Genomic DNA, 10,773 nt, shown 5'->3' on the forward strand with positions numbered 1-10,773 from the left:
TTGGGATGTCCCAGCCCTGCCATCCCCCCCACTGCTGTGCCAAGGGGTGAGCAGGGTTGGGGCAGGTGGCTTTATTGGCATGACAGCCCAAGAGGAGCCCCAAGAGCAGCGCTAGGGCTGGACAGGGAGGGAAGGCTGCGTGCCAGTACTGGGCAGTGCCTACAGCCAGGGCCACGCTGTGATCCAATGGTCAGGCAGGGCTGCAGGGTCCTGCTTGTGGCAGGGCTGTTCTCTGGCCTCAGAAGTATCTCTTCTCGGGAGAGTCAGCAAAGGAGACAGAGCTGCGTGGGGCAAGCAGCCCCAGCGGGATGTCCGTGCTGGGCAGGATGCCAGTGCCTTCATTGTCAACCACCTGCTCCACCAGCATCTCGTCCCTCTCCAGCCACTCTGCCTCTGGCGCAGTGCCTTCAGTCATCCCCGCCTTCTCCTCCGGCTTGGGCCCAAATGCCCAGTCTGCAGGGGCAGAGACGGAGCTGTCAGCAGCACCAGCCCTGCCACAGCACAGTCTCAGGTGGGGGGGGATACCCTCGGCCCCCTGCCCACCCCAAAGCCCAACCCTGCTGTGGGTAGCACTCACCAGCGAAGTCGTGCACTAGGTCCTTGATGAGGTGCCCCACAATGGCATATGCCACCACCAGCACCAGCGTTGCCGCCATCATCAGGTACAGGACATAGTGGGGCAGGCGGATGCTGTCCAGGGCGGGGGGCTTGTAGTCCACGTACAGCATCCCATCCTCCTTGGGGGGGGACTGCAGCAAATGCCGTGGCCCCCATGCCCCCCCAGTGCCAGGCAGGGGGACACCCCCCGACAGGGCCATAGCCAGCTATCCCTGCACCCCCACCCCGAGCCACTGAAGTCTCTGCCAAGCAGGGGACTGCAGAAGTGGCATCAGGGTCCACAAGGCTCCTCAGTGCTGGCAGCTCACAGGGACAGTAGTGTCCCCATGGCTGGTGGCAGTGCCACTCGCCCAGCGACAGAGCTGTGTTGCTGAGAAGGAGCTTAGCACTTGCTAATCCAGGCACAGCCTGGCTGCCTCAGCATAGGGGATGACCAATGGGCTCTGATGTGGGTCAGGGTCCCCAAATCCTGCCCATCTGGAAGCACCGCTGTTACCTCTGCCCCCCTGGGTGTGGGGAGTCACTTGCAGCTGGAGAACCCCCAAAGACAGGGATGGGGAGGGATGGCCGAGGTCCTTTCTCCCTCTGCTCGGTTAAATCCCTCAGCAGGCCCCAATGATTGACATCCCAGAGGACACAGCAGTCTCAGAGCCAGAGGTGATGGGCAGAGGGGATGGGGATGTATCAGCCACAGGGGCTCCCACGGGGGCCTCTGCTGTACAGTGAAGCAGCCCGTGGCAAGAGGCTCTCACCTTCCCAGATGGCTGTCATGTGTCACCCCAGCACCCAGTATCACCTCCCCAAGGCAGGCTGCTCTCCAGAGGGGTGCAGAGGCCATGCTTCCCCCAGAAGCAATTCCTCCCACACCAAGAGGGTGCAGGGTTTAGCCGAGGCCAGCAGCAGCTTTGGAGAAACCCCAAACCCCTGCAGCACAGACTAGAGTGGGAGGGCTGAAGGTGCTAGTGGGGTTCAGTGCCAAGGCAAGGCTCAAGGCTCAGCCCTGCTCCACTCCAGCACCTCTCAGCTCTGCTGCACCAGGGTACCCCTGCCCAGATCCCAGCCTCAGAAATGCATTTTGTTCCAATTTTCTCTTAGAATGTGTTGGGGGAGCAGAAACAAACGCTGGCACAGAATGACTGGGAAACAACCCTGCAAGGTCTGAGTGTGTCACCCATGGAAAAGTTGGAGAACAAAGGGGAAGGCAGCCATAAGTGGGGACAAACAGCCTGGCAAACTCCAGGGTGCTGCAGTCCATGTGCCAAGAAGGGAACAGTGGAAGTGATAACATGGCCTGGGGATGGATATGGGCACAGGGAGACCCCAGAGGCCAAAGTGCCAGCTGGGTCCTGCCCATCACCCAGAGGCTACGGAAGGTGAGGGAAGGGGCACAAGCAACCTATAACAGCTGCTGAGTCCAAACAGTGTGAAAACATCAGATGTTTCTCCCCAGTGCTGAGGAACTGCAGTCTGGAGCCCCTCACCATCTGCACACAGGTGACCCTACCCACAGCACTCAGGCAAGTGTCACTGACTCCCAGTGTGCACAGGTGACCAAAACTGGCCACATCTTGACTAAGAGCCCTTTCTTTGGGGTCCTGAACTGAGTCAGACTGGGCCATGGCTAGGGCTGCCCCTTGGCTGTGTGCCTGAGCACCAGAGCCCTGGGGATGCTGAGCTGGCTTCAGGGAGTAAGAGGATTGAGCCTGGGAGTGACTCACAGGGAGCCCTTGGACAAGGGGAAAAGGTGTATGCCAGGCCCAGCAGGGCAGTGGGACTGACCAGGGCACCTCAGACAGTTCATCCTCTTCCCCAGGGCTGGAGGTTTCACCTCATGCCATCAGGTACCCCACTCCCTGCTCCTCCCAATGCGGCTGGACTCAATTTTAAAGGTCCTTTCCAACCTCAATGGTTCTATGATTTCATTTTGGCAGCCCCTGGGCTACCGCCCAGGGCTTGACCCCATGGCGCTAGGTGCACTCCACACCTGGGCACAAGTAAATCACAGCTCGACTCACTCCAGCTTCCTGTGCTGATGCTTTATTCCCTGCCAAACCCCAAACCCCAGTGCCCAGGCTGGGCTGGCTGAGGGATTTGGGTGCCAGCAGCAGTCTCAGCCCTTCTGGCCCTGGTTAAACATGGGAGAAAGCCCAGGCAGGCTTTGCCTCACCCTGCCCACCCTAATGGCAGCGCCCTTCCCTGCAGAAAAAAATCCAGCCGTATCTTCCCAACTTTGCCATGAAACAACCCCCATCCCGGGGCAGAGGTTGCCACAGGCTCAGCTCCAGCCTGTCCCAACAGGAGAAGCCGAACCCACTGCGGAGGCGAGGAGGGCCCCAGCTTGGCACCAGCACTGAGAGCAATATCAAAGCATCCTAACACCATAGCCCACAAGAGCAGGTTCCCAAAGCCCATCTTAGCCCCCAGCAAAGCTCAGCTGGGGAGAATGGAGCTGCCAACGTGGCAGCACCAATCCAGGGGAGACCCAAGCCCTGCAGAGCTGCAGCAGGCTCTGACATGCCAAGCAGAGCCCACCTGGTCCAAGCCCCAAGCCACGCTGCGCACAGGCAGTGCTGATCCTGGCAGGAAAAAGAGGCAGATCCAGGAAACAGTGGCTGGCGAGAAGTGGGGTAGGCAAGTAGCAGCTCAGCCTGGATTTGGAGGGAAAAGGTGGTTGTAATTGTGCCAGAGATCAAAACCAGTCCCTCCTCCAGCTCCGCGCAGCAAGGCACGGATCCGCACCAACAGTGGTGGCTGTGAAAGTGCCACTGGCAGCAGGAGGGGGTGGGAGGCAGCACATCCACCTCAGTGCCCCCAGACCAGGCTCAGGAGGAGGCCTGCAGCTTGCAGAGCCTGTCAGCGTACTGGAACTGGGAGCTGTTCTCATACTCATACATGTCCAGGGCCACCTGGCAGCTCTCGCGCACCACGCGCTCCTCGTCACCGGCGAAGGCGCGCAGGGCCCGCAGGCAGGAGGGCCGGGCGATGGAGCCCAGCGCCTCAGCGCACTCGTGCCGCACCATGGGGTTCTCGGCACGGCTGCACAGCGTGGCCGTCAGCTGAGGGACACACGCCTCGTCCTGCAGCTGCCCCAGCACGTACCCGATCTCATGGCGGAACAGCGCGCTGCCGCAGCGCAGCCCTGTGGGAGGAGGGACAGTGAGCTGGGATGCCCCAAAACACACCGGGACGCTTGGATGGAGCTCCCACCTGAAAGCTGGGGATGCCAAGGGTCATCGCCCCAGTCCCATATACAGGAAGAGGTGTCCCACCCTGCTCCCCCAATCCCACCCTGCTTCCCAATCCCAGCCCTGTCCCAGTGCCTCCTTTGATGGCAGCAACCACCCCCCAGCACAGTTGCTGCCCCCCACCTGCCCAAGTTCTGCCCACCACATGATGTTCCAGGAGATGGCAGCATGGCCAGGGACTCCAGCTCTCCAGGACAAAGCAGCTGGAGCAAGAGCTGACAGATACCATCTTACAGACCTCGACAGTCCCAGATGGCTGGAGAGCCTGATCCACTTCCCTTGGGCTGGGGGTGGGTCTAAACAGTAACTGTGCTGTGGTCTGCCCCTTCCCCACTCAGGGGACATTCCCCTCTCCAGAACTATTCCCAAGCAGCAGCAGCCCCTGACTTTCTAAGCCAGGAGAGCAGGACCCCAAAATCCCCAGGCCAGTGGGGTCAGACCAGCTGGTCCTAGACCACATCACAGCTGGTGCCCCCTGTCTCTCAGGGAAGGGGGTCTGGAGCAAGGGAGCAAGAGAGCTCTGGAACACCAGAGACGATCCTACACTCTGTAATGCAGCGGGGAACAGCAGCCCTAGACACAAACATGTGAGAGCAGCTCTGGATTTGGGAAGGGCTCATCCCAGATTAGCCTGGACAGACCCACAGCAAGGATAGGCCCTCACCTTCTGCCAGTGCCAGCACAGCAGCCTGGCCCCCCACGTTCCGCAGGGCAAACATGGCCCGGTAGCGGTCAAACAGTTCCTGGGACTCATCCAGGAGGATCTCCCGGAGCTTGGCAACATCCGTCTCCTCAGCGGGGGGAGCAGGATCTACAGAGAGGTATGGGCTGGTGCCTCCCTTCTCTTTGTTGTTCTGCAGCCACTCCAGCCTCCTCACAGCCAGCTGACACGTCTCTGCCACCTGTGGGGACACAGACACGGCCCTGGCTGCAGAACAGCACTGAACAGCACCAGGAGAACCCCAGCATGCAGCAGAATGTCACTGCAATATCCCCACCCACCTGCACAGAGGGGACCTGCCTCACTCTCTGAGACCTGCAGTGCTGCAGCCCAGAGGAAATGACCCCTCAGGAACCTCACCTCGATCACAGGATCCCGGGAATAGTGTTTCAGGATATCCAGCACGTCGGGCTTCCCGATAGCACCCAGGGCTTCACCTGAAGGATGTATCAGGATGTGTGTACAATAAGAACCCTGCTGTGTCCTCTGACAATGTCATGCCTCGCTATAAAGCACAGACACAGGTCTAACTGACTGATCCCATATGGGGCAAATGTGGACACACATCAGATTGACCGATTTCAAATAGGACAAACACGACAGGAGAAGCCTGGTCAGCAGGAACAGCAGGGCTGGGCCAACCTGTCCTGTCCGGTCTGGCCAGGGGAGGTGATTAGATGTTATGTGACTCAGGGTTTGACAGCCAAGCCGGATCAGGCCCCCATAAACTGCTCTGTACAACGGGAGAAGCACCGCCAAGCCCTACCTGCCAGCCAGTGCCTTCCCCTGCCCCCAGAGCCGCCGTACCTGCCTCATGCCTGACCATGGGTTCCTGGGCCGTGTCCTCCAGCACGCGGATGAGCACCGGGATGGCCGCCTCATCCTGCATTTGGCCCAGGCAAAAGGCCAGCTCGTGCTTCAGCAGCGCCGAGCCGTCTTCAAAGGCACGGCTGATCCATTCCACGGCCGCGCGGCCGCCCAAGTTCCGCAAGGTGAAGAGGGCCCGGAACCGGGTGGGCAAGGGCTGTGCCGTGTCCACCAGAGTGCGGCCGATGGCCTCCACCTCCTGCTCCGTCACCATGGCGCAGGCGGGTCCGTGCACACTGGGGGGCTCCTCGGTCACACTCCTGCGTCCGGGAAAGGGAGTCAAGGCGCGCCCTCAGCCCCCAGCGGGTCCCGTGGCCGGGGGCCGAGTGAGGGGGAAGGGGCGCGGCCCGCCTGTGCCAGAGAACCGGGGCCGGGGCTGACCGCAGAGCGCGTGCCATACTCGGTTTCACCGGATACCCGGGACGAACATAGACCCCCTACCGCAGACGCGCCAGACGGAGCCGTCGGGCCAGCGGAACCGGGGCCCGAGAGGAGCTGCCCGGGCTGGGGGATACCGGGGAGGATTTTCGGGTGGCGCCCGCCGGCGCCAGCGCTACACTCACCGCACACCGCCATCTTGCTGCTCCGCCACGTGACCGTCTGCCGGCGGCGCATGCGCAATGCGAATGGGCGGGACCGCCCACGATGGGGCGCTGTCTCCCCTTCAGCTGAGGACGCTGCTGGTCCCGCCCGCCAGGGAGCGCTGCGGGAGGCGCAGGGTCGCTCTCGCCATGGCCGGGGCCAGCGATCGAAGAGCTGGGCAGAGCTACAGGGACCTGGGAACTGAGCCACAGACCCCTCTGGAGAGGGGCTGGGGATGCCAGGCTGGGCAAGGCCCACCGGAGAGGGGCTAGAGTGTTCCAAGGAGGGCAAAATTCCTCCGGAGAGGGGCTGGGGATGCCAGGCTGGGCAAACCCCTCCAGAGAGGGTTTGGGCACTGCCAGGCTAGGCAAACCCCCACCCTGAGAGGGACCTGGGGTGCAAGACTGGACAAAATCCCTCAGGAGAGGAGGCAAGGGTGCCAGGCTGGGCAAAATCCCACTAGAGAAGAGCCAGGGGTGCCAGGCTGGGCAAACCTCTTCAGAAAGGGGCTCAGAGTATTCCAGGCTGGGCAAACCTCTCTGGAGAAGGGCCAGGTGTGCCAGGGTGAGCAAAAGCCCTCTGGAGAGGGGCTGGGGGTGCTAGGCTGGACAAACCCTCAGGGCAGCACATCCCTGAGTTTGTGGACGCAATTTATCTCCTGGCTGGTGTCAGCCCTTGCAAGTCAGCTCTGGGTTGGCCAGCCCTGACACAGGGTGTCAGCCCTGCTCTGCCTCTTCCTTCCCATGCATGTTTACACAGCAAGTTTCAATCCTTTGAAGTAATTTTGCCTTATTTCAAGGCTCCTGCTGATTTTGGCCTAATGGAGATGCCTTGAGACAGAGAAAAGGGAGATCCAGCAGCCTCCCCCTCCCAGCCCTAATCCCCAGTGTACTCCCGCAGCACACAACACACCACCAAACTGTTTAGATCCTGGGAGCGAGAATGGGCACAAAATACATTCCACTGCCTGAAACCTCCACAGCAAACCCAGCACAAGTGTGACACGGCCACCCCTCCCTGCCCTGGACCTGGCCTGGTACAGCTGGTAGCACTGGGCCAGTTTGCCAGAGTCCACAATGAGTCTGCAAGCAGGGATGTGCAGGCAGTTGACCCCTGGGCCCATCAGCCCTCCCCGCAGCTCTCGAAGTACTGGCACATCAGCTCACGCACTTGCTCAGCCCGATTGTCCTCCATGGCAGCTGGTGCAGGCTGGCAGGGCTTGGGCAGCTCGGTGGGCTCAGTGCCCTCCAGCCACTCCTCATTGAAGGGGTTGTCATGGGCCTCGCAGACATTATGCAGGATGCAGCAGGCGAGGACAAGTGTGGGCAGCAGCTCCAGGCTGCAGTCGTCACACTTGAGGAGGATCTGCCAGCGTGCCTTGAGGCGCAGGAAGGCATTCTCGATCACGCTGTGGGCCCGCTTCAGGCGGTAGTTGAACTGCAGCTGGCGCTGGGTGAGGTTCTCATCCTCCTGGTAGGGCTTGAGGATCCAGTCTTGCAGGGGGTACGTGGCATCGCCCAGCAGCACGTACTTCTGTGCTTTCCCCATGAAATGCTTGGGAGGGTTGGGGCACAGCCGGCCCTCCTTGGCCAGCACCCACAGGCTGGAGCTCTCCAGGACCGCGCTGTTCTCCATGCTGCCTGGAAAGGCAGTGGAGACATCCCAGAACTGTCCCAGCCCATCCACGGTGGCCTGTGTGAGGATGGAGTGCCAGCCCTGGCCATTGCAGTAGTCAGCGGTGAGGCGCAGGGGTGGGTGGATGGGGATATGCAGGCTGTCCAGCGCCCCGATGCAGTGTGGGAAGCCCCAGCGTGTGCAGAAGATGCGCACCATGTTCTCCAGCTCCTTCTCATCAGGCAGACGGAGGTAAAGCGGCTTCAGTAGCAAGACGACAGCGTAGCTCACTTCCCGGACACAGCTCTGCACTGTGGAGGGCCCTACGCCAAAGAGCGGGCTCAGAGTCTGGTACTCCACGTTGGTGGCCAAGTGCCACAGGGCCACAGCCACCCTCTTCTCCAGGGGCAGGGTGGGGTGGAAGTGGGCGCTGTGCGGAGCGAGCCCAGGCCGCAGCTGGTTGCAGATGTAGAAGAAAGTCTCCTTGGACATCCGAAACTTCTCCAGCCAGTCCTGGGGCCCAAACTCCTTCAGGACCACTCGCTCCCACCAGTCCGTGCCCCTGAGGCTGGGCCAGGCACGGGGGTAGAAGCAGCAGCCGGTTCTCCTCCGGTGAGCAATGAGGAGCTGCAGTGAAGCGGGGAGACAACAGCAGTGTGAGACACCACTTCCCTGCACTTCACTGGGACCCCTTTCTGAAGACCACCCAGCTCAAGAGACTTGCTCAAGGCAGGAGGATGGCAAGTGCCAGGTGGCTAGTGGTCTAACACCAGTCAAATCTTCCTGTTCCTGGGAAACCTCACTGTAAACCCACCTGGCAGTAGGTGTAACTCCAGATAAGATGCCTAGATGTTGCAGATGGAGTTTTCTGGAAAAGCCCCTTTTTGGGGTGGCCACTTCCTCTGGGGGTTTGTACTGTAATGAGCATTACTGGATTTCCAGCTGCTGAGGGAACTGTGGGCTAAGTCCTAATTTGGAAGTGGGAGAGAGTACTCCTCAAGGGCGGGAATCATGATTTGGAAGGGTAAACTACTGGCCTCTCCACAAGAATTGTTTTGCTTTTATTAAATTCTACAATGCAACTTAAAACTAAAAAGAGGGTTTAGTCACCTTCTTCAGCCACTGCCTAGGCCAGCAGGTTCCTCGTGTACCCCCACAGCTTGTCTTTGCTGCCAGGGATCCCCTGCATCCTCCATTGCCTCCCCTACCTTTGATGTCACTCCCTCCACATCCCCATGCCCTCTGCATCCACCATCCTTTGTGTTCAGGATCACATCCTGTATCCTTCAAGTCCTATCCTTTGTGCCCCTGTCTTTGTGTCCTACAGAACCCCCACGTTCCCCATCCTTTGTGATCTGTGTCCATGTGTCCTTCCAGTCCCATGTTTTGGGTCCCACCCTTTTATGTTCCCCTTGTGACTTCCCCGTGCTCTCCATCCTTCCCACCACTGTCCTTTGCATCCTGCACCGCCCCCCACTGTCCATTTTTTGTGTTCCTGTGTACCCCGTGCCCCAAATCCCCCATGTCCATGTGTTCCGTGTCTCACGTCCTCCATCCTGTGTTCCCGTGATGTCCCCTGAATCCCCCCATCCTCCATGTCGCTGTGATCTCCGCCCGTCTCCGGTATCCCTTTGTGACCCCGTGACTTCAGTGCATCCCCCGTAACCTCCCCCATCCTTTGTGTCCCCGCCATCTCCACGTGTCCCCGGCATCCCCGCACCCTCCGTCCCTCGCGTGCCGTTGTCCTCACGTCCCGTCCAGCCCCGCTGCCCCCAAATGGCGGCCCCGCCCCGGTCACCGTCATGAGCCGCTTCTGCCGCTGGCTGTAGTAGTGCCGGAGCCAGGCGCGCCGCTGCGGCCCGTCCCAGCCCCCGGCGCCGCTGCCGCTGCCGGCGCCGCTCCCGTTCCCGGTGCCGTTCCCGGCCATGGTCCCTGCGCGCCGCCGCCGCTGCCGCGCCAGCGCGCACAAGAGCACCAGCAGCCGCTCCCGCATTTTCAAATCGGGAGCCGGGGCCGCCCTGGAAGTGATCGGTGGTGGGGTCACGGTGGCACCGGGAGGCGGGTCGGGGCGGAGCCGCTCCGGTCCGTGCGGCACGGCGCTGTTCTGCACGGCATCGTACGGACATCGCCATCCCTGCCTGCAACTCACTGTACAGACATCCCCATCCCCACCGTACCGCACCGGCCTCCCCATCCCCAGAGCACCACCGTCCCCATCCCCAGAGCACCACCGTCCCCATCCCCACCTCTCTGCACCGTTCTACACAGCTCTGCCACCTCCATCCCCATCTCTGCCACCACCATCACCAACTCTCACCAAACCACACCGTCCCATCATCCCCATGCTCACCACCATCTCATCCCAACCCACTGCCTTCCTGCCTGCAGGCTGGGCTGGAAAAAGGTCACTGGGCTCAGCTGCGGCAAGGACTGGCACTACAGAAATAAGGAAAACTGCAACAACAAAATCCCAAATCAGACTTGGATTTGCAGGAAGGCTTGAAAAGGCTGGGAAAGGCTGGGAAAGGCTGGAAAAGACTGGACTCACCAGGTTCAGCTTGGGCAAGGACTGGTATCAGAGTGACAAAAGGCCCAACCACAGACAGGCAGTGCCAGTGCCCTGATGGTGCCCAGTGAAAGGAATAAGATGAATGTGTCCTTACAAACAGACTGTGTGAACCTGCTTGTAGATAGGGTCAGGGACTTGTAGATAAGAAAGTAACAGGAAAAACCATCTGTTTCAGAAAGTGTTGCTCATTCACATGGACTGCTGCTCAGCCAAGGTCCTGGTAAATTCCTGAACTTGGAGAAGGAGAACAAAGACAATAGAACTATGGATGTCATATGTTAAAGAAAGGGGAGATGTATATTAGAGGGGGACATTCAGTAGGCGATTCAGGAAGTTTGTACCTCAGCCAGTGGAGAGAGGGAGAGTGATGTGGTCATGAAAATTAGGATAAAAAGGAGGCTGCATCACCCAACAGTTTGAGAGACACCATGGGAAACGCCCCATGGCCTCTCCCTTTGTTCATGAATAAAGTTACAGGACTCCTCTGTCTCATTTTCAGACATAACAATATCATGGTATTTAGGCACACCTGGGAGTGATGTCAAGGGCCTGGATGT

General features: G+C 60.0%; 2 protein-coding genes across 3 annotated transcripts; both read right to left on the minus strand.

Annotated features, from left to right (window-relative positions):
- Nucleotides 1-130: 130 nt before the first annotated feature.
- On the minus strand, nucleotides 131-6,868 carry DOHH (deoxyhypusine hydroxylase). Of its 2 annotated transcripts, none has more exons than XM_042780039.1 (5): nucleotides 6,015-6,868; nucleotides 5,392-5,711; nucleotides 4,945-5,021; nucleotides 4,528-4,765; nucleotides 131-453 (listed from the first exon to the last, which is right to left on the minus strand). In XM_042780039.1, exons 2-5 carry the CDS (start codon nucleotides 5,663-5,665, stop codon nucleotides 239-241), a joined length of 804 nt encoding a protein of 267 aa, XP_042635973.1. In that variant the 5' UTR covers nucleotides 5,666-5,711; nucleotides 6,015-6,868; the 3' UTR covers nucleotides 131-238. The 2 variants fall into 2 exon arrangements, with proteins under 2 accessions (XP_042635973.1, XP_032937917.1); XM_033082026.2 differs by lacking the exon at nucleotides 131-453 and adding an exon at nucleotides 2,634-3,757.
- Nucleotides 6,869-6,961: 93 nt separating this feature from the next.
- Nucleotides 6,962-9,660, minus strand: LOC117008302 (protein ANTAGONIST OF LIKE HETEROCHROMATIN PROTEIN 1-like). The gene is made up of 2 exons (XM_033082025.1): nucleotides 9,446-9,660; nucleotides 6,962-8,274 (listed from the first exon to the last, which is right to left on the minus strand). The coding sequence occupies exons 1-2, from the start codon at nucleotides 9,638-9,640 to the stop codon at nucleotides 7,156-7,158; spliced, it is 1,314 nt and encodes a 437-aa protein (XP_032937916.1). The 5' UTR covers nucleotides 9,641-9,660; the 3' UTR covers nucleotides 6,962-7,155.
- Between the last annotated feature and the right edge of the window lie 1,113 nt (nucleotides 9,661-10,773).

The sequence above is a fragment of the Catharus ustulatus genome, chromosome 29 (genome assembly GCF_009819885.2).
Source record: "Catharus ustulatus isolate bCatUst1 chromosome 29, bCatUst1.pri.v2, whole genome shotgun sequence".
In the NCBI taxonomy this organism is placed as follows: domain Eukaryota; kingdom Metazoa; phylum Chordata; class Aves; order Passeriformes; family Turdidae; genus Catharus; species Catharus ustulatus.